The 24,885-nt window shown below is 45.4% G+C and overlaps 1 protein-coding gene and 1 long non-coding RNA gene across 2 annotated transcripts in view; one reads left to right on the top strand and one right to left on the bottom strand.

Moving 5' to 3' along the window:
- The window catches only part of LOC140076634 (uncharacterized), a 161,658-nt gene that overhangs the window by 111,625 nt on the left and 25,148 nt on the right, over window positions 1–24,885 (top strand). The gene's annotated exons all lie outside the window — the stretch shown is intronic.
- The window catches only part of LOC140076781 (uncharacterized), a 34,604-nt gene that overhangs the window by 3,153 nt on the left and 6,566 nt on the right, over window positions 1–24,885 (bottom strand). The window contains exons 2-3 of the mRNA XM_072123483.1: window positions 10,372–10,442; window positions 9,532–10,270 (exon numbers count right to left, since the gene is read on the bottom strand). Of these exons, the coding sequence (XP_071979584.1) occupies window positions 9,532–10,270; window positions 10,372–10,442 (810 nt within the window). The remainder of the gene's footprint in view (window positions 1–9,531; window positions 10,271–10,371; window positions 10,443–24,885) is intronic.

Genomic DNA, 24,885 nt, shown 5'->3' on the forward strand with positions numbered 1-24,885 from the left:
ATATATAGAGATCCCTGTACTCACCTCTCACTGTATATATAGAGATCCCTGTACTCACCTCTCACTGTATATATAGAGATCCCTGTACTCACCTCTCACTGTATATATAGAGATCCCTGTACTGACCTCTCACTGTATATATAGAGATCCCTGTACTGACCTCTCACTGTATATATAGAGATCCCTGTACTCACCTCTCACTGTATATATAGAGATCCCTTTACTCACCTCTCACTATATATATAGAGATCCCTGTGCTCACCTCTCACTGTATATATATAGATATCCCTTTACTCACCTCTTACTGTATATATAGAGATCCCTGTACTCACCTCTTACTGTATATATAGAGATCCCTGTACTCACCTCTCACTGTATATATAGAGATCCCTGTACTCACCTCTCACTGTATATATAGAGATCCCTGTTCTCACCTCTCACTGTATATATAGAGAGCCCAGTACTCACCTCTCCCTGTATATATAGAGATCCCTGTACTCACCTCTCACTGTATATATAGAGATCCCTGTACTCACCTCTCACTGTATATATAGAGATCCCTGTACTCACCTCTCACTGTATATATAGAGAGCCCAGTACTCACCTCTCCCTGTATATATAGAGATCCCTGTACTCACCTCTCACTGTATATATAGAGATCCCTGTACTCACCTCTCACTGTATATATAGAGATCCCTGTACTCACCTCTCACTGTATATATAGAGATCCCTGTACTGACCTCTCACTGTATATATAGAGATCCCTGTACTCACCTCTCACTGTATATATAGAGATCCCTTTACTCACCTCTCACTATATATATAGAGATCCCTGTGCTCACCTCTCACTGTATATATAGAGATCCCTGTACTCACCTCTCACTGTATATATAGAGATCCCTGTACTCACCTCTCACTGTATATATAGAGATCCCTGTACTCACCTCTCACTGTATATATAGAGATCCCTGTTCTCACCTCTCACTGTATATATAGAGAGCCCAGTACTCACCTCTCCCTGTATATATAGAGATCCCTGTACTCACCTCTCACTGTATATATAGAGATCCCTGTACTCACCTCTTACTGTATATATAGAGATCCCTGTACTCACCTCTTACTGTATATATAGAGATCCCTGTACTCACCTCTCACTGTATATATAGAGATCCCTGTACTCACCTCTCACTGTATATATAGAGATCCCTGTTCTCACCTCTCACTGTATATATAGAGAGCCCAGTACTCACCTCTCCCTGTATATATAGAGATCCCTGTACTCACCTCTCACTGTATATATAGAGATCCCTGTACTCACCTCTCACTGTATATATAGAGATCCCTGTACTCACCTCTCACTGTATATATAGAGAGCCCAGTACTCACCTCTCCCTGTATATATAGAGATCCCTGTACTCACCTCTCACTGTATATATAGAGATCCCTGTACTCACCTCTCACTGTATATATAGAGATCCGTGTACTCACCTCTCACTGTATATATAGAGATCCCTGTACTCACCTCTCACTGTATATATAGAGATCCCTGTACTCACCTCTCACTGTATATATAGAGATCCCTGTACTCACCTCTCACTGTATATATAGAGATCCCTGTACTCACCTCTCACTGTATATATAGAGATCCCTGTACTCACCTCTCACTGTATATATAGAGATCCCTGTACTCACCTCTCACTGTGTATATAGAGAGCCCAGTACTCACCTCTCACTGTATATATAGAGATCCCTGTACTCACCTCTCACTGTATATATAGAGATCCCTGTACTCACCTCTCACTGTATATATAGAGATCCCTGTACTCACCTCTCACTGTATATATAGAGATCCGTGTACTCACCTCTCACTGTATATATAGAGATCCCAGTACTCACCTCTCACTGTATATATAGAGATCCCTGTACTCACCTCTCACTGTATATATAGAGATCCCTGTACTCACCTCTCACTGTATATATAGAGATCCCTGTACTCACCTCTCACTGTATATATAGAGATCCCTGTACTCACCTCTCACTGTATGTATAGAGATCCCTGTACTCACCTCTCACTGTATGTATAGAGAGCCCAGTACTCACCTCTCCCTGTATATATAGAGATCCCTGTACTCACCTCTCCCTGTATATATAGAGATCCCTGTACTCACCTCTCACTGTATATATACAGATCCCTGTGCTCACCTCTCACTGTATATATAGAGATCCCTGTACTCACCTCTCACTGTAAGTATAGAGATCCCTGTACTCACCTCTCACTGTATATATAGAGATCCCTGTACTCACCTCTCACTGTATATATAGAGATTCCTGTACTCACCTCTCACTGTAAGTATAGAGATCCCTGTACTCACCTCTTACTGTATATATAGAGATCCCATTACTCACCTCTCACTGTATATATAGAGATCCCTGTACTCACCTCTTACTGTATATATAGAGATCCCTGTGCTCACCTCTTACTGTATATATAGAGATCCTTGTACTTACCTCTCACTGTATATATAGAGATCCCTGTACTCACCTCTCACTGTATATATAGAGATCCCAGTACTCACCTCTCACTGTAAGTATACAGATCCCTGTACTCACCTCTCACTGTATATATAGAGATCCCTGTACTCACCTCTCACTGTATATATAGAGAGCCCAGTACTCACCTCTCACTGTATATATAGAGATCCCTGTATTCACCTCTCACTGTGTATATAGAGATCCCTGTACTCACCTCTCACTGTATATATAGAGATCCCTGTACTCACCTCTCACTGTATGTATAGAGAGCCCAGTACTCACCTCTCCCTGTATATATAGAGATCCCTGTACTCACCTCTCACTGTATATATAGAGATCCCTGTACTCACCTCTCACTGTATATATAGAGATCCGTGTACTCACCTCTCACTGTATATATAGAGATCCCTGTACTCACCTCTCACTGTATATATAGAGATCCCTGTACTCACCTGTCACTGTATGTATAGAGATCCCTGTACTCACCTCTCACTGTATGTATAGAGATCCCTGTACTCACCTCTCACTGTATGTATAGAGATCCCTGTACTCACCTCTCACTGTATATATAGAGATCCCTGTACTCACCTCTCACTGTATATATAGAGATCCCTGTACTCACCTCTCACTGTATATATAGAGAGCCCAGTACTCACCTCTCCCTGTATATATAGAGATCCCTGTACTCACCTCTCACTGTATATATAGAGATCCCTGTACTCACCTCTCACTGTATATATAGAGATCCGTGTACTCACCTCTCACTGTATATATAGAGATCCCTGTACTCACCTCTCTCTGTATATATAGAGATCCCAGTACTCACCTCTCACTGTAAGTATAGAGATCCCTTTACTCACCTCTCACTATATATATAGAGATCCCTGTACTCACCTCTCACTGTATATATAGAGATCCCTGTACTCCCCTCTCACTGTGTATATAGAGAGCCCAGTACTCACCTCTCCCTGTATATATAGAGATCCCTGTACTCACCTCTCACTGTATATATAGAGAGCCCAGTACTCACCTCTCCCTGTATATATAGAGATCCCTGTACTCACCTCTCACTGTATATATAGAGATCCCTGTACTCACCTCTCACTGTATATATAGAGATCCCTGTACTCACCTCTCACTGTATATATAGAGATCCGTGTACTCACCTCTCACTGTATATATAGAGATCCCAGTACTCACCTCTCACTGTATATATAGAGATCCCTGTACTCACCTCTCACTGTATGTATAGAGAGCCCAGTACTCACCTCTCCCTGTATATATAGAGATCCCTGTACTCACCTCTCCCTGTATATATAGAGATCCCTGTACTCACCTCTCACTGTATATATACAGATCCCTGTACTCACCTCTCACTGTATATATAGAGATCCCAGTACTCACCTCTTTCTGTATATATAGAGATCCCTGTACTCACCTCTCACTGTATATATAGAGATTCCTGTACTCACCTCTCACTGTAAGTATAGAGATCCCTGTACTCACCTCTTACTGTATATATAGAGATCCCATTACTCACCTCTCACTGTATATATAGAGATCCCTGTACTCACCTCTTACTGTATATATAAAGATCCCTGTGCTCACCTCTTACTGTATATATAGAGATCCTTGTACTTACCTCTCACTGTATATATAGAGATCCCTGTACTCACCTCTCACTGTATATATAGAGATCCCAGTACTCACCTCTCACTGTAAGTATACAGATCCCTGTACTCACCTCTCACTGTATATATAGAGATCCCTGTACTCACCTCTCACTGTATATATAGAGAGCCCAGTACTCACCTCTCACTGTATATATAGAGATCCCTGTATTCACCTCTCACTGTGTATATAGAGATCCCTGTACTCACCTCTCACTGTATATATAGAGATCCCTGTACTCACCTCTTACTGTATGTATAGAGAGCCCAGTACTCACCTCTCCCTGTATATATAGAGATCCCTGTACTCACCTCTCACTGTATATATAGAGATCCCTGTACTCACCTCTCACTGTATATATAGAGATCCGTGTACTCACCTCTCACTGTATATATAGAGATCCCTGTACTCACCTCTCACTGTATATATAGAGATCCCTGTACTCACCTGTCACTGTATGTATAGAGATCCCTGTACTCACCTCTCACTGTATGTATAGAGATCCCTGTACTCACCTCTCACTGTATGTATAGAGATCCCTGTACTCACCTCTCACTGTATGTATAGAGAGCCCAGTACTCACCTCTCCCTGTATATATAGAGATCCCTGTACTCACCTCTCCCTGTATATATAGAGATCCCTGTACTCACCTCTCACTGTATATATAGAGATCCCTGTACGCACCTCTCACTGTATATATACAGATCCCTGTACTCACCTCTCACTGTATATATACAGATCCCTGTACTCACCTCTCACTGTATACATAGAGATCCCAGTACTCACCTCTCACTGTATATATAGAGATCCCTGTACTCACCTCTCTCTGTATATATAGAGATCCCAGTACTCACCTCTCACTGTAAGTATAGAGATCCCTTTACTCACCTCTCACTATATATATAGAGATCCCTGTACTCACCTCTCACTGTATATATAGAGATTCCTGTACTCACCTCTCACTGTATATATAGAGATCCCTCTACTTACCTCTCACTGTATATATAGAGATCCCTGTACTCACCTCTTACTGTATATATAGAGATCCCATTACTCACCTCTCACTGTATATATAGAGATCCCTGTACTCACCTCTTACTGTATATATAGAGATCCCATTACTCACCTCTCACTGTATATATAGAGATCCTTGTACTTACCTCTCACTGTATATATAGAGATCCCTGTACTCACCTCTCACTGTATATATAGAGATCCCAGTACTCACCTCTCACTGTAAGTATACAGATCCCTGTACTCACCTCTCACTGTATATATAGAGATCCCTGTACTCACCTCTCACTGTATATATAGAGATCCTTGTACTTACCTCACTGTATATATAGAGATCCCTGTACTCACCTCTCACTGTATATATAGAGATCCATGTACTCACCTCTCACTGTAAGTATACAGATCCCTGTACTCACCTCTCACTGTATATATAGAGATCCCTGTACTCACCTCTCACTGTATATATAGCACCTCTTACTGTATATATAGAGATCCCTGTACTCACCTCTCACTTTATATATAGAGATCCCTGTACTCACCTCTCACTGTATATATAGAGATCCCAGTACTCACCTCTCACTGTAAGTATACAGATCCCTGTACTCACCTCTCACTGTATGTATAGAGATCCCTGTACTCACCTCTCACTGTATATATAGAGATCCCTGTACTCACCACTCACTGTATATATAGAGATCCCTGTACTCACCTCTCACTGTATATATAGAGATCCCTGTACTCACCTCTCACTGTATATATAGAGATCCCTGTACTCACCTCTCACTGTATATATAGAGATCCCTGTACTCACCTCTTACTGTATATATAGAGATACCTGTACTCACCTCTCACTATATATATAGAGATCCCTGTGCTCACCTCTCACTGTATATATAGAGATCCCTGTACTCACCTCTTACTGTATATATAGAGATCCCTGTACTCACCTCTCACTGTATATATAGAGATCCCTGTACTCACCTCTCACTGTATATATATAGATCCCTGTACTCACCTCTCACTGTATATATAGAGATCCCTGTACTCACCTCTCACTGTATATATAGAGATCCCTGTACTCACCTCTCACTGTATATATAGAGATCCCTGTACTCACCTCTCACTGTATATATAGAGATCCCTGTACTCCCCTCTCACTGTATATATAGAGATCCCTGTACTCACCTCTCACTGTATATATAGAGATACCTGTGCTCACCTCTCACTGTATATATAGAGATCCCTGTACTCACCTCTCACTGTAGATATAGAGATCCCTGTACTCACCTCTCACTGTGTGTATAGAGATCCCTGTACTCACCTCTCACTGTATATATAGAGATCCCTGTACTCATCTCTCACTGTATATATAGAGATCCCTGTACTCACCTCTCACTGTATATATAGAGATCCCTGTACTCACCTCTCACTGTATATATAGAGATCCCTGTACTCACCTCACTGTATATATAGAGATCCCTGTACTCACCTCTCACTGTAGATATAGAGATCCCTGTACTCACCTCTCACTGTATATATAGAGATCCCTGTACTCACCTCACTGTATATATAGAGATCCCTGTACTCACCTCTCACTGTGTGTATAGAGATCCCTGTACTCACCTCTCACTGTATATATAGAGATCCCTGTACTCACCTCTCACTGTGTGTATAGAGATCCCTGTACTCACCTCTCACTGTGTTCATAGAGATCCCTGTACTCACCTCTCACTGTATATATAGAGATCCCTGTACTCACCTCTCACTGTATATATAGAGATCCCTGTACTCACCTCTCACTGTGTGTATAGAGATCCCTGTACTCACCTCTCACTGTGTTCATAGAGATGCCTGTACTCACCTCTCACTGTGTATATAGAGATCCCTGTACTCACCTATCACTGTATATATAGAGATCCCTGTACTCACCTCTCACTGTATATATAGAGATCCCTGTACTCACCTCTCACTGTATATATAGAGAGCCCAGTACTCACCTCTCACTGTATATATAGAGATCCCTGTACTCACCTCTCAGTGTATATATAGAGATCCCTGTACTCACCTCTCACTGTAGATATAGAGATCCCTGTACTCACCTCTCACTGTATATATAGAGATCCCTGTACTCACCTCTCACTGTATATATAGAGATCCCTGTACTCACCTCTCACTGTATATATAGAGATCCCTGTACTCACCTCCTACTGTATATATAGAGATCCCTGTACTCACCTCTCACTGTATATATAGAGAGCCCAGTACTCACCTCTCACTGTATATATAGAGATCCCTGTACTCACCTCTCACTGTATATATAGAGAGCCCAGTACTCACCTCTCACTGTATATATAGAGATCCCTGTACTCACCTCTCACTGTATATATAGAGATCCCTGTACTCACCTCTCACTGTATATATAGAGATCCCTGTACTCACCTCTCACTGTATGTATAGAGATCCCTGTACTCACCTCTCACTGTATGTATAGAGATCCATGTACTCACCTCTCACTGTATATATAGAGATCCCTGTGCTCACCACTCACTGTATATATAGAGATCCCAGTACTCACCACTCACTGTATATATAGAGATCCCTGTACTCACCTCTCCCTGTATATAGAGATCCCTGTACTCACCTCCTACTGTATATATAGATATCCCTGTACTCACCTCTCACTGTATATATAGAGATCCCTGTACTCACCTCTCACTGTATGTATAGAGATCCCTGTACTCACCTCTCACTGTATATATAGAGATCCCTTTACTCACCTCTCACTATATATATAGAGATCCCTGTGCTCACCTCTCACTGTATATATAGAGATCCCTGTACTCACCTCTCACTGTATGTATAGAGATCCATGTACTCACCTCTCACTGTATATATAGAGATCCCTGTACTCACCTCTCACTGTATATATAGAGATCCCTGTACTCACCTCTCACTGTATATATAGAGATCCCTGTACTCACCTCTCACTGTATATATAGAGATCCCTGTACTCACCTCTCACTGTATATATAGAGATCCCTGTACTGGTGAACCTATCACCAGGAATGTCATTTTTAAATGGTGACAGGTACTTATAGCCTATGGTGTGCTGATGCTAAAAATGCATTTGTAGCATGTGGTGAGTCCTAGGGAGGAGGCAGCAGCAGCCTATGCGTGCCTGTGTATCATTCTCCTCCACATGAGGCATGAGGTTACGGAGGCTGCAGCGGTTTCTCCCAGCACTACGCGATGGCTGGCAGGTAATGTGAAATAAACTTATATGAATTACTGAAATGATATAGAATGCCGACAAGTACATTTTAAAATTTGCATAACATTGGCTTTGGGAACCTGTCACCAGATAAACATGGTGAGATGTTTGCTTTGACCTCTCCTCTTGCCTTGTCCTAGCCATGCACCCTGGCACTGTCACACACCTCTGTGTCCCCGGAGGGGAGCAGTAAAGGAGACATCTGCTGTAAATTGCTGCAGCTTTGTTCTGATCTGTTTTGTGCTTATATTTTGTATAAAGATCAGAGAACACCAGAGAAATAACAAACAGATTGAATGAACTTGTAAAGCCAAACAATTGTGCGTCCCTGTGCGTCACCAAAAAGGACCATTCAATGAGTAGGGACTGACTGTGCAAATGCTGGTAACATGCTGCCACCTGCTGCTCAGAGCTGGTATAATCACTGCCTCCGCATCTTACAGAACACGATGGGGAACATCTACTAAGGGCCGTGCGCCAGTTTTCTGTTGGACGTTGCAGGTTGTTTTAGGTGCAAACTGCTTGCACAGGTATAAGAAGTGTCTGCACCATAAATGTGCACCTTGCGACACAAATTAGGGCGTGTCCGGTGCTCCGTCGGACCATCTGCCTGATTTATCATGCAAAGTCCGACAGAAGTGTGTCGCAAGCTCTATGTTAAAGGTGCACCTATCCTGAAAAGTTGGTTAACTCTGTCAGGGCAGTGCAGGGGGCGCCAGATTCCGGATTTCTGATGCCCTTTCTTCATGAATCTGGCACTACACAGGCACTACTCTTAGTAAATGTGCCCAAATGTGCAGTATTTCCAATGACAGGGAAATTTTCCAAGTTCATTGCCTCAAAAATTACGAGAGAGGAGTTTAATTTCTTATCCCATAGCAGAGGTGACTACAGTAAAAGCCTACATGCACCTGCAGAATAGGGAAGGAGTTATTCTCCTATGAGCATATAGTTCAAGGAATTCATGAAATATTGCCCCAAATGACGGTACCCTTGATACTCCCCCTTCCCTGTCACCCTGGGTACAATAATGGACACTTACGTGAGTGGCTGCCAGTTGAGGGATGAGCTCTTCTTAGCTGAATCGTTGAGCACCTGGTGACCTGCAGGTGTGAGGGTGGTGATGGTGGGCACAGAGCTGGCGGAGGTCTTGTGGTCTCCAGATGTGAGGGTGGTGATGGTGGGCACAGAGCTGGCGGAGGTCTTGTGGTCTCCAGATGTGAGGGTGGTGATGGTGGGCACAGAGCTGGCGGAGGTCTTGTGGTCTCCAGATGTGAGGGTGGTGATGGTGGGCACAGAGCTGGCGGAGGTCTTGTGGTCTGCAGATGTGAGGGTGGGCACAGAGCTGGCGGGGGTCTTGTGGTCTGCAGATGTGAGGGTGGTGATGGTGGGCACAGAGCTGGCGGAGGTCTTGTGGTCTGCAGATGTGAGGGTGGGCACAGAGCTGGCGGGGGTCTTGTGGTCTGCAGATGTGAGGGTGGTGATGGTGGGCACAGAGCTGGCGGAGGTCTTGTGGTCTGCAGATGTGAGGGTGGGCACAGAGCTGGCGGGGGTCTTGTGGTCTGCAGATGGCATGGGGCTGGCTTCTAGATTAGAGCTGAAGTGTCTCGGGGATAACGTTGCAAAGTTGAGGTCCCCGGAGATGGCCGCTGCCTCGCTCCTTGCAGTGACAGACGGTGAAGATCTTCTCTCACATTGAGATCCCCCAAAGCCCATCTTGCATACACACTTTTGGGGTTTCCTGCATACACCTTTGTTTTTACATTTTGGGGTACATATTGCTGTTCACAGATAGAAATAGACAGGAGTAAGAAACACAAGGTAAGATCACAAGGTGACTTCCAACCTAAGGATTTATCCACATTTTGCTCCAAATTCATACCTCTTGTACATGTCTCAGTATTAGGGGCCGTGCTCCATCCTGGGCAACACTTATCTCCACAGCGGTTTGAACTAAAAAAAAAGGCAAAATACAAATATAAATTTCAATACTTTTCATATCTTTTCCATAATCTTTGTGTGTACTTGACTTCTATTTAATGGATGCAATGCCACTGTGTGTGGGAAGAAAATGACTTGTATCCTATACTATAAATGGCAGCAGCATGGAGGACATTACGCAGCAGCATAAAATAGTTTCAATGTGAATCCAGCACTGAGGTGAAACAAAAGAAAAAACACTGACAAGCAGCAGCATCTTATCACCTTTTACTCTCTGATAATGGAAATTCTGACTATTTGTAATAAGTGTCCCAGGACCTTTTGCAGAGGAGGAAAAAACATTAGATATTGTGCTGTAAGCGCATCATGTGTTTGTACTGTATGTAAGAATATATAAATGAGTACATACACGTTTAGTATATGTGTAAGTATAGTATATAAATGTGCGTGATTGTATAAACTTGTGTGTGTACAAATATGTATATACAATCACCGGCCACTTTATTAGGTCCACCATGCTAGTAACGGGTTGGACCCCCTTTTGCCTTCAGAACTGCCTCAATTCTTCGTGCATAGATACAACAAGGTGCTGGAAGCTCCTCAGAGATTTTGCTCCATAGTGACATGATGGCATCACACAGTTGCCGCAGATTTGTCGGCTGCACATCCATGATGCGAATCTCCCGTTCCACCACATCCCAAAGATGCTCTATTGGATTGAGATCTGGTGACTGTGGAGCCATTTGTGTCCAGTGACCTCATTGTCATGTTCAAGAAACCAGTCTGAGATGATTCCAGCTTTATGACCTGGCGCATTATCCTGCTGAAAGTAGCCATCAGATGTTACAGGGTACATTGTGCTCATAAAGGGATGGACATGGGCAGCAACAATACTCAGGTAGGCTGTGGCGTTGTACCAAGGGGCCCAAAGAAACCATGACACCACCAGCCTGAGCCGCTGATACAAGGCGGGATGGATCCATCCATGCTTTCATGTTGTTGATGCCAAATTCTGACCCTACCATCCGAATGTCGCAGCAGAAATCGAGACTCATCAGACCAGGCAACGTTTTTCCAATCTTCTACTGTCCAATTTCGATGAGCTTGTGCAAATTGTAGCCTCAGTTTCCTGTTCTTAGCTGAAAGGAGTGGCACCCGGTGTGGTCTTCTGCTGCTGTAGCCCATCTGCCTCAAAGTTGGACGTACTGTGCGTTCAGAGATGCTCTTCTGCCTACCTTGGTTGTAACGGGTGGCGATTTGAGTCACTGTTGCCTTTCTATCAGCTCGAACCAGTCTGCCCATTCTCCTCTGACCTCTGGCATCAACAAGGCATTTCCGCCCACAGAACTGCCGCTCACTGGATGTTTTTTCTTTTTCGGACCATTCTCTGTAAACCCTAGAGATGGTTGTGTGTGAAAATCCCAGTAGATCAGCAGTTTCTGAAATACTCAGACCAGCCCTTCTGGCACCAACAACCATGCCACGTTCACAGGCCACAAATCACCTTTCTTCCCCATACTGATGCTCGGGAGAACTGCAGGAGATTGTCTTGACCATGTCTACATGCCTAAATGCACTGAGCTGCCACCATGTGATTGGCTGATTAGAAATTAAGTGTTAACGAGCAGTTGGACAGGTGTATCTAATAAAGTGGCCATTGAGTTTATATTATGGGAAGGGGGCCCAATGCAGATGTCTACTATGGGGCCCTGTCTCTCCTAGTTACACCTCTGTATGGATATACTGTACTTCGTGCATATATTATGTGCTTACCATACTACATGTGTATATAATGTATATATTGTGCTACATGCATTATGATGTGTGTACTGTACTACATGCACACATGATGGATACAATGAGGCACATTTACTTACCCAGTCCAGTCGTGATCCCGCAGCGCGTTGTCTGAAGAGTATTTGGGTCTGCCGGGATTCACTAAGGTCTGTGCACCCGATATCCAGTAGGATGCCACTGCTGCGCCGAGGTCCTGCCGGAGTTCACCTTCTTCTTCTCGATGCATGTAAGTGCTGATCTTGCAACACAATTCTTTTTTTAAATTCCGTGGTTTGTCCGAATCCGTCGCGTCGCCCGACGCCCAAGCCCCCCACCCCATTTCTGTTGCGGCGCCAATGCGCCACAATCCGATCGCGTGCGCCAAAACCTGGGGCAATTTAGTGCAAAACGGAGCAAAACAGAAATATTCGGAAAATCCCAACGGAATCGTGGCCGCAGGACCCTTAGTGAATGTGTCCCAATGTACTAAATGGGACACATTTACTAAGAACAGTGCAGTGTGTACTATGTGTAGTTACCTGTGTAGTGTGTAGGTGGCGCCAGTTTCAGGATTTCAGGTGCCCATTCTTCATGAATCTGGCGCCCCCTGCACTGCCCCGACAGAGGGCACCCACTTTTTTTTTTTGGTGCACCTTTAACAGAGGGCATGTGACACATTTCTGGATGACTTTGCATAATAAAACCTACACCCCCTACATTGCAGAAATTTGTGTCACATGAAGAATAGTGCAGCCGCGACGCAAAACGGTCGCGTGCGACACAAATGTGGTGCGGACACTTCTTAAATACACGTGGAAACAGTTTACACCTAAAAGAACGTGCAAATTCCGACAGAAAACTGGCGCACGGTCCCTAGTAACTGTACCGCCATGTGTATATAATGTATATACTGTGTGTATCATATACTGTAGATTTCCTCATCCACTTGAAACATTTGTTATTAATGATTGTTTGTTGTTGCAGACTTTCTGTACAATGTTTCCATCCTTGCAGCCAGAGGACGTGTTGTGTGTGTTTGGACATGTGTGCGGCTCGCAGCGTGTGATGTTTCTGTGTCAGTTCGTTTATACGTCTATCTCCAGTATATTTGTATGGGGCGACCTTCGATCCCCTCAAGAGTCAAAACATGAGGAACCTACAGTGTGTCAGAAGGGATTACACTAGAAATGACGTCCTACTGTAATAGGAGGTAAACTTCTTCCGAGGACGCTCTAATCCATGTGCATTCCCTGTACTGCGATATAGAATAGGTTGGTGATATGCAAGAGGTAATTATTATTATTAGCACATCTTATATCGGGGCGCCCCCAGCCAACACATCTTATATCAGGGCGTCCCCAGCCAACACATCTTATATTAGGGCGACCCAAGCCAACACATCTTATATTAGGGCGACCCAAGCCAACACATCTTATATTAGGGCGACCCAAGCCAACACATCTTATATTAGGGCGCCCCCAGCCAACACATCCTATATTGGGGCGCCCCCAGCCAACACATCATATAACAGGGTGCCCCCAGCCAACACATCTTATATCGGGGCGGCCCCAGCCAACACATCTTATATTGGGGCGCCCCCAGCCAACACATCATATAACAGGGCGCCCCCAGCCAACACATCTTATATCGGGGCGGCCCCAGCCAACACATCTTATATCGGGGCGCCCCCAGCCAACACATCATATAACAGGGCGCCCCCAGCCAATACATCTTATATCGGGGCGCCCCCAGCCAACACATCTTATATCGGGGCGCCCCCAGCCAACACATCTTATATTGGGGCGCCCCCAGCCAACACATCATATAACAGGGCCCCCCAGCCAACACATCTTATATTGGGGCGGTCCCAGCCAACACATCTTATATCGGGGCGCCCCCAGCCAACACATCATATAACAGGGCGCCCCCAGCCAACACATCTTATATCGGGGCGCCCCCAGCCAACACATCTTATATCGGGGCGCCCCCAGCCAACACATCTTATATCGGGGCGCCCCCAGCCAACACATCTTATATCGGGGCGCCCCCAGCCAACACATCTTTTCTCGGGGCGCCCCCAGCCAACATATGTTATATCAGGACGCCCCCAGCCAACACATCTTATATCAGGGCGCCCCCAGCCAACACATCTTATATCAGGGTGCCCCCCAGCCAACACATCTTATATCAGGGCACCCCCAGCCAACATATCTTATATCGGGGCGCCCCCAGCCAACATATCTTATATCGGGGCGCCCCCAGCCAACACATCTTATATCGGGGCGCCCCCAGCCAACACATCTTATATCAGGGCGCCCCCAGCCAACACATCTTATATCAGGGCGCCGCCAGCCAACACATCTTATATCAGGGCGCCCCAGCCAACACATCTTATATTGGGGCGCCCCCAGCCAACACATCATAAAACAGGGCGCCCCCATCCAACACATCTTATATCGGGGCGCCCCCAGCCAACACATCTTATATCGGGGCGCCCCCAGCCAACACATCTTATATCGGGGCGCCCCCAGCCAACACATCTTATATTGGGGCGGCCCCAGCCAACATATCTTATATCGGGGCGCCCCCAGCCAACACATCTTATATCGGGGCGGCCCCAGCCAACACATCATATAACAGGGCGCCCCCAGCCAACACATCTTATATAGGGGCGGCCCCAGCCAACACATCTTATATCGAGGCGCCCCCAGCCAACACATCTTATATCGGGGCGCCCCCAGCCAACACATCTTATATTGGGGCGGCCCCAGCCAACACATCATATAACAGGGCGCCCCCAGCCAACACATCTTATATCGGGGCGCCCCAGCCAACACATCTTATGTTGGGGCGGCCCCAGCCAACATATCTTATATCGGGGCGCCCCCAGCCAACACATCTTAGCTAAGACAGCTGACACGTCCAGAGGCCAGGGATTATCTAGGTAAAGGCTACAGTAAGTACAACCACCCACCTAACACTTCCCCAATCTTATCACCTGTCTGGATGAGCCATTCATCACACCACACGTCTCGGCACAAATCCTCACCAAGTATAAGAGCTGCAGAGTAAAGGCTGCACTTAGCAGGGCAGTGCTAATATTTTAACCCTTTTAGATATCCACAATTAATTGTCTAAACTGATGTTTACCATAACAATGGTGCATCTGCCTAAAAGCAGCACAGTATATTATACAACCAGAGGGCGAGAGGGACAGCGCAGAATAGTCAAAGAGGATGACAGAGGATGAGAGGAGAAGCATAGAATACAGCCAGAGGGAGAGAGGGGTAGTACAGCATACAAAGAGAGAAGGAGAAGAACATTACATAACACAGCCCGGGAGTGATAGGTGCAGTGTAGTATACAGCCAGGGAGTGATAGGTACAGTGTAGTATACAGCCAGGGAGTGATAGGTACAGTGTAGTATACAGCCCGGGAGTGATAGGTACAGTGTAGTATACAGCCCCGGAGTGATAGGTACAGTGTAGTATACAGCCAGGGGGTGATAGGTACAGTGTAGTATACAGCCAGGGAGTGATAGGTACAGTGTAGTATACAGCCAGGGAGTGATAGGTACAGTGTAGTATACAGCCAGGGAGTGATAGGTACAGTGTAGTATACAGCCCGGGAGTGATAGGTACAGTGTAGTATACAGCCCGGGAGTGATAGGTACAGTGTAGTATACAGCCCGGGAATGATAGGGACAGTGTAGTATACAGCCAGGGAGTGATAGGTACAGTGTAGTATACAGCCAGGGAGTGATAGGTACAGTGTAGTATATAGCCCGGGAATGATAGGGACAGTGTAGTATACAGCCAGGGAGTGATAGGTACAGTGTAGTATACAGCCAGGGAGTGATAGGTACAGTGTAGTATACAGCCAGGGGGTGATAGGTACAGTGTAGTATACAGCCAGGGGGTGATAGGTACAGTGTAGTATACAGCCAGGGAGTGATAGGTACAGTGTAGTATACAGCCAGGGAGTGATAGGTACAGTGTAGTATACAGCCAGGGGGTGATAGGTACAGTGTAGTATACAGCCAGGGAGTGATAGGTACAGTGTAGTATACAGCCAGGGAGTGATAGGTACAGTGTAGTATACAGCCAGGGAGTGATAGGTACAGTGTGGTATACAGCCAGGGAGTGATAGGTACAGTGTAGTATACAGCCAGGGGGTGATAGGTACAGTGTAGTATACAGCCCCGGAGTGATAGGTACAGTGTAGTATACAGCCAGGGAGTGATAGGTACAGTGTGGTATACAGCCAGGGAGTGATAGGTACAGTGTAGTATACAGCCAGGGGGTGATAGGTACAGTGTAGTATACAGCCCCGGAGTGATAGGTATAGTGTAGTATACAGCCAGGGGGTGATAGGTACAGTGTAGTATACAGCCAGGGGGTGATAGGTACAGTGTAGTATACAGCCCGGGAGTGATAGGTACAGTGTAGTGTACAGCCAGGGGGTGATAGGTATAGTGTAGTATACAGCCCGGGAGTGATAGGTATAGTGTAGTATACAGCCAGGGGGTGATAGGTACAGTGTAGTATACAGCCCGGGAGTGATAGGTACAGTGTAGTATACAGCCAGGGGGTGATAGGTACAGTGTAGTATACAGCCCCGGAGTGATAGGTACAGTGTAGTATACAGCCCGGGAGTGATAGGTATAGTGTAGTATACAGCCAGGGGGTGATAGGTACAGTGTAGTATACAGCCCGGGAGTGATAGGTACAGTGTAGTATACAGCCAGGGGGTGATAGGTACAGTGTAGTATACAGCCCGGGAGTGATAGGTACAGTGTAGTATACAGCCAGGGAGTGATAGGTACAGTGTAGTATACAGCCAGGGAGTGATAGGTACAGTGTAGTATACAGCCAGGGAGTGATAGGTACAGTGTAGTATACAGCCCGGGAGTGATAGGTACAGTGTAGTATACAGCCCGGGAGTGATAGGTACAGTGTAGTATACAGCCCGGGAATGATAGGGACAGTGTAGTATACAGCCAGGGAGTGATAGGTACAGTGTAGTATACAGCCAAGGAGTGATAGGTACAGTGTAGTATATAGCCCGGGAATGATAGGGACAGTGTAGTATACAGCCAGGGAGTGATAGGTACAGTGTAGTATACAGCCAGGGAGTGATAGGTACAGTGTAGTATACAGCCAGGGGGTGATAGGTACAGTGTAGTATACAGCCAGGGGGTGATAGGTACAGTGTAGTATACAGCCAGGGAGTGATAGGTACAGTGTAGTATACAGCCAGGGAGTGATAGGTACAGTGTAGTATACAGCCAGGGGGTGATAGGTACAGTGTAGTATACAGCCAGGGAGTGATAGGTACAGTGTAGTATACAGCCAGGGAGTGATAGGTACAGTGTAGTATACAGCCAGGGAGTGATAGGTACAGTGTGGTATACAGCCAGGGAGTGATAGGTACAGTGTAGTATACAGCCAGGGGGTGATAGGTACAGTGTAGTATACAGCCCCGGAGTGATAGGTACAGTGTAGTATACAGCCAGGGAGTGATAGGTACAGTGTGGTATACAGCCAGGGAGTGATAGGTACAGTGTAGTATACAGCCAGGGGGTGATAGGTACAGTGTAGTATACAGCCCCGGAGTGATAGGTATAGTGTAGTATACAGCCAGGGGGTGATAGGTACAGTGTAGTATACAGCCCGGGAGTGATAGGTACAGTGTAGTATACAGCCAGGGGGTGATAGGTACAGTGTAGTATACAGCCCGGGAGTGATAGGTACAGTGTAGTATACAGCCAGGGAGTGATAGGTACAGTGTAGTATACAGCCAGGGGGTGATAGGTATAGTGTAGTATACAGCCCGGGAGTGATAGGTATAGTGTAGTATACAGCCAGGGGGTGATAGGTACAGTGTAGTATACAGCCCGGGAGTGATAGGTACAGTGTAGTATACAGCCAGGGGGTGATAGGTACAGTGTAGTATACAGCCCCGGAGTGATAGGTACAGTGTAGTATACAGCCCGGGAGTGATAGGTATAGTGTAGTATACAGCCAGGGGGTGATAGGTACAGTGTAGTATACAGCCCGGGAGTGATAGGTACAGTGTAGTATACAGCCAGGGGGTGATAGGTACAGTGTAGTATACAGCCAGGGAGTGATAGGTACAGTGTAGTATACAGGCAGGGAGTGATAGGTACAGTGTATTATACAGCCAGGGAGTGATAGGTATAGTGTAGTATACAGCCAGGGAGTGATAGGTACAGTGTGGTATACAGGCAGGGAGTGATAGGTACAGTGTAGTATACAGCCAGGGAGTGATAGGTACAGTGTGGTATACAGCTCGGGAGTGATAGGTACAGTGTAGTATACAGCCCGGGAGTGATAGATACAGTGTAGTATACAGCCAGGGAGTGATAGGTACAGTGTAGTATACAGCCCGGGAGTGATAGGTACAGTGTAGTATACAGCCAGGGAGTGATAGGTACAGTGTAGTATACAGCCCGGGAGTGATAGATACAGTGTAGTATACAGCCTGGGAGTGATAGGTACAGTGTAGTATACAGCCAGGGAGTGATAGGTACAGTGTAGTATACAGCCAGGGAGTGATAGGGACAGTGTAGTATACAGCCTGGGAGTGATAGGTGCAGTGTAGTATACAGCCAGGGAGTGATAGGTACAGTGTAGTATACAGCCAGGGAGTGATAGGTACAGTGTAGTATACAGCCAGGGGGTGATAGGTACAGTGTAGTATACAGCCCCGGAGTGATAGGTACAGTGTAGTATACAGCCAGGGGATGATAGGTACAGTGTAGTATACAGCCAGGGAGTGATAGGTACAGTGTAGTATACAGGCAGGGAGTGATAGGTACAGTGTAGTATACAGCCAGGGAGTGATAGGTACAGTGTAGTATACAGCCAGGGAGTGATAGGTACAGTGTAGTATACAGCCCGGGAGTGATAGGTACAGTGTAGTATACAGCCAGGGAGTGATAGGTACAGTGTGGTATACAGCTCGGGAGTGATAGGTACAGTGTAGTATACAGCCAGGGGGTGATAGGTACAGTGTAGTATACAGCCCCGGAGTGATAGGTACAGTGTAGTATACAGCCAGGGAGTGATAGGTACAGTGTAGTATACAGGCAGGGAGTGATAGGTACAGTGTAGTATACAGCCCGGGAGTGATAGGTACAGTGTAGTATACAGCCAGGGGGTGATAGGTACAGTGTAGTATACAGCCAGGGGGTGATAGGTACAGTGTAGTATACAGCCAGGGAGTGATAGGTACAGTGTAGTATACAGCCCGGGAGTGATAGGTACAGTGTAGTATACAGCCAGGGGGTGATAGGTACAGTGTAGTATACAGCCAGGGAGTGATAGGTACAGTGTAGTATACAGCCAGGGAGTGATAGGTACAGTGTAGTATACAGCCAGGGGGTGATAGGTACAGTGTAGTATACAGCCAGGGAGTGATAGGGGAAGTACAGAGGAGAGTGAGGGGGACCCTATAGAATAAGCCAGAAAGGCAGTTCAGAATACAGTCACTGAATACGGATCCTTTGGTATTCGGGTGGGTCACTTAGACCTTGCCTGTATACACTTTCATTACCCCTTCAGTTTGATCTAGTTCCATCTCATTTGTCTGAGCGCCTGAACACTGATATTTCTGGGGTTAGAAGAACGTCTAATAGTGAAATGTTGAAAGAGCTGAAGGATTAGACCATGGAAGTTAAATAACTTGTGATGATAATATTATCCACTGGACAAGTTCCAAGTTCGGACATGTTTATGGATTCAAATACTTGACATATTTCCATTCCTTCAACCTGCTCTATCGCCGGTATGATAGAAGATGGAGAATCTCCTTGTATTGGCCACCACAATCCATGTTACGGCTCCAGGGCTGGATCTGGAGTCACAGCAGAACGTCCCTTATATCATCTGTAAATAGGAAGTAATGAAGATGTAGATGAAATAGAATAAGCCCTTGATGGTTGTAATGAGCTGCAGGACATCCTGCGTGCCGGCTCAGGTGCTTCCTCTCTGCCCCCGCTGCTTCCCTGGAGTTTTGGAAATGAGAAAACCAGTGAAGGGTCGGGGGCGGTGGACGAGCTTTCTGTTCTTGCCAAAAAGCTTAATGGGTTTAAGGCTCAGCTTGATGGGTTTGCTGATCTGCACACAAAATCCATTAGGAAATAAATTGTCTTATATGTGATAATTGATATCCCAGTGAAGAGCATTGACTTGTATCGTTGTCTTAGAGACTACAGAGTTACATTGATACAAGGATAATCAGATCCTTTCAACATATCACTTACCCTATAGAAACATCATAAGGAAATTTACCAGGATGTGTATGGAGAACCCCATCAGCTTTTACATGCGTTTTTTTACCATTTACCATCTTAATAAATAAACAGGTTCAAAGCAGCCAAACGCATGGTGAACAGTAAAAAACGGATGCGCTTTTTACACGGAATGAAAACGCATGCTTTAAAATGGTCCAAAAACGGGACGTGTGGCATCGCCCTTATCCGTTTCCAAAGACTTTTGAAAATGAAAGTCTTGGCATGTTAGAATACGACCCTGACCCTTATTTTCCACAACACCGGACCTTGAAGGAGAACCAGGAGGGTCCATGCACGAGATATAGCTGGTCAGTCCTGGATAAAACACATGTGTCCTCTTTGCTGGATGTTTCCCAACCTCCATTGCTCAATAAATCATCCGTCTATCCATGACCTCTCTCTATTTATTAAAAATGTCGACTCGCATCAAACACGTGCAATTATAGGTGGCCATGGTCTAAGGGTCTGGTTGGCCACTTTTCAATAACTAGTGCCATTAGACATCTCCTTATATTCATCAGTGCTCAGACATGTAAACAAAGATTTACAAAGAGTCTGCAGACAGCACAAAAGTAAGTAGCAGGACTGCTGAATTGTTTATTGAACATTCAGGGATTATTATCAGGACAGTTAAGGCACATGGACAATTTTCGTGAAACTGTGGCCAATCCCTTTAACCAATAACTGTAATAGATGACTGGCTACCTGGAGAACTCCTCTTACTACATGGAAATCTAGGCTCCCCGTTACCAAGTACAGAGGTCCTGCTACCTTCCCTAGCCATTTATATAAGCAGTCCTCTTGTATCTGGTAGGTAGGGACATAGCTGCTGTGACCCACTTGTCTTCTATGGGGGAGATTTATCGTAAGCGCCGGTGTATCATTGCGGCCACACCTCCCCTTGTCGCACCGGTTACATTAAGAGGCATAGGTATAGCAAATGGCACCGAAACCGTGATAAATCTCCCCCTATGCTTCTATGTCATCAGACAACTCTGGGAACTTCTAATCGTCTCACTAGCAAGATGAAATTCAGCAGCTCTTCCAGATTTCAGGAGGGGGGGTCATAAGAGCCAAAGTAAGGGAAGAAGTCATGACCTGACTCTCATACATGTGATAATATATTACAAAGTATTTTGCATTCACTTGTTCTATTGATGTTTGCAAAGTCTGCTAAAAAGTTATTCCGAATAGTTTATCAAACGCTAAAAAGTTAGTGACCGTTCAATCAATCAATACAAATGAAAAAGTTAAGAAACTTACTCTATGTAAAAATATGACATTTCACTCGTCTTAAACATTGGACCCTGCCCTTGTACTTGTACTAAAAGGAACACGTATGAAGGGGCAAATGAAGTAAAAACAATACAATGTATGTGATGTGTGATCCCCCAAATCCTTGTAATCCCCCCAGCCTGGCTCTCAGCTGTGGGGTCAGCCCTGGGGTCCATCTCACGCTATGAATCTTTGGCAGTGTCAGACTCCCCCACTACAGCTCAAAGTGGTGAAACTATTAGACTTTACAGTAGGGGAAGTAAGAAGAAGACACGAGCATTTATTATCCGACATGTACAGTGTGGGAAAGTCCATGGAAAATAGGATCCCCTGAATGTAAATGTTCTACCTTAAAGGATATTTCTTACTGAGAAGGGGGTTCCCAAGTGTGTTATAATAATAATAATAATTCTTTATTTATATAGCGCACACAGATACCGCAGCGCTGCACAAAGCATTTCAAATTGGTCCCTGTCCCCAATGGGGCTCACAAGCTAATCAACCTACCAGTATGTTTTGGAGTGTGGGAGGAAACCGGAGGACCCCCCACGCAAACACGGAGAGAACATACAAACTCTTTGCAGATGTTGACCTGGGTGGGATTTGAACCCAGGACCCGAGCGCTGCAAGGCAGAAGTGCTGCTCACTCAGCCACCGTGCTTGATGCCCAAAACCAGGATAGCAAATCCTCTATTTACATCTTCACCCAAAAGGTCTTTAAAGGGATTTCAAAATACATACACATAAACCTTATGCAAAAGGACGCTCAATGGGGGGGGTCACATATGCCCTTGAGTGCCCCATATAAATGTAGCACAGCTTAAGGGTTGGACCCCTACGAGCCTCCTGTGACTACTAGTTATAGATATCTAGTGGGAAGAGTTAAGAGTTAGTTATTACATTTGTAGTGTCCCTGGTGGTCTAGAGTAATATAGGGGTCTATACCTGGTGGTCTAGAGTAATATAGGGGTCTATACCTGGTGGTCTAGAGTAATATAGGGGTCTATTCCTGGTGGTCTAGAGTGATATAGGGGTCTATATCTGGTGGTCTAGAGTAATATAGGGGTCTATACCTGGTGGTCTAGAGTAATATAGGGGTCTATACCTGGTGGTCTAGAGTAATATAGGGGTCTATACCTGGTGGTCTAGAGTAATATAGGGGTCTATACCTGGTGGTCTAGAGTAATATAGGGGTCTATACCTGGTGGTCTAGAGTAATATAGGGGTCTATACCTGGTGGTCTAGAGTAATATAGGGGTCTATACCTGGTGGTCTAGAGTGATATAGGGGTCTATTCCTGGTGGTCTAGAGTAATATAGGGGTCTATACCTGGTGGTCTAGAGTAATATAGGGGTCTATACCTGGTGGTCTAGAGTGATATAGGGGTCTATACCTGGGGGTCTGGGGTGATACTGACATCCATTGAAGAGCCCTTTGGCCTTACTCTAATCCCCTCAACCTTGTGTTTATGGCCAGACCAAACCTCACTGGGTCTTCATCTAATTTTCGGGCTACAAAGAGGCTTCAGCCTTGGCCAATGTGACCTGTGATGCTTGTGCTTGGCTGGAGTCAGTGTTTCATTATTTAATGTGGATTTGTATCCGATCCAAAAATTTCCTGAGGAAATGTATCCACCTTAGCGAAAGGAGTAAGGACACCTAAGACATCCAGATAACATCCAGATAACATCCAGATAACATGCGGGTAATAGGGTTACGTGCCTCAAGCTTTAAGAGGATTAGGGATTTTTTTGTTGACAGTTCAGCTATTACGAGGTCGGGGTCCAGATCCGCCGCCAGGATATTCCAGGCTAATTAAAAGTACACGAGAGTCGGAGGGACACAGGAGGGAATCTCTCAGTAATAGTCATCAGCGTAATTGTAATGACTGGAAGATCTGACAAGTCTGCAAAAACTTGTACATCAGTCCCAGGTCTCAGTGTTATCTATTGATCTAAGGAGTAGCTGGAAATATTTAAGGAAACCTACCACCACGGATCTACCTATTAAGGTAGATCGGGTGGTAGGTGCCTCTATTGTAGGGGGCTAATCCGCACGTCCCCTGTATCTTTTGCAAACTTTTATTGTGTTAATATGCTAATTTTCTAAAGAGGCTACTGGGGCGTGGAGTAGCTGGAGCTGAGGCTACACGGTGTGGCTACTCCACGACCCAGTAGCCTCTTTGTTCCTCCTACCAGATATCTTCACCGCACAGCTACAAGGAGCTGAGCCCCCTTGTCCGCAGAGCAGGAGTGCTGTGCATGCGCAGTAGCTCCGGCTTTGGAGCTGAGATTGCACAGCCGCTGGCCTGTGTTTTGTGCATGCGCAGAACTCCGGCTATGCGGATGAGTGCGCACAGCTTCGCGGGGCTGCGCGCTGAAGATATCTGGTAGGAGGATCAAAAAGGCTACTGGGGGGCAGAGTAGCCGCACCATGTAGCCTCAGCTCCGGCTACTCCACGTCCCAGTAGCCGCTTTAGAAAATTAGCATATTAACACAATAAAAGTTTGCAAAAGATACAGGGGACGTACGGATTAGCCCTTAAAAGGTCTATCCTCATGTACAATAGAGGCACCTACCACCCGATCTACCTTAAAAGGTAGATCCGTGGTGGTAGGTTTCCTTTAATGCCATCTGTAACGTAACAGAGGGTAAGGACAGTATTCAGACCCCTTTACATGTTTCTCTCTTTTTTTTCATTGAAGCCAGTTGATAAGTGAAAAAAAAATGTATATTAAATATATTATTAAATAAGAAAAACTGAAGAATCAGATGGTGATAAGTATCCAGACCCTTTGCTGTGACTCTCATATGTAACTCACATGCTGTCCGTTTCCTTCTGATCCTCCTTGAGAAGGTTCTACTCCTTCATTGGAGTCCAGGTGTGTTTAATTACACTGACTGAACGGCGCACACCTGTCTATATAAGACCTCACAGCTTACAGTGTATGTCACAGCACATGAGAATCATGAGGTCTAAGGAACTGCCCAAGGAGTTTAGAGATAGAATTGTGGCAAGGCACAGATCTGGCAAAGATTACAAAATAATTTCTGCAGGTTTTGACCCCATTATTTTACTTGCCTTGGC

The sequence above is a fragment of the Engystomops pustulosus genome, chromosome 9, assembly GCF_040894005.1.
Source record: "Engystomops pustulosus chromosome 9, aEngPut4.maternal, whole genome shotgun sequence".
In the NCBI taxonomy this organism is placed as follows: domain Eukaryota; kingdom Metazoa; phylum Chordata; class Amphibia; order Anura; family Leptodactylidae; genus Engystomops; species Engystomops pustulosus.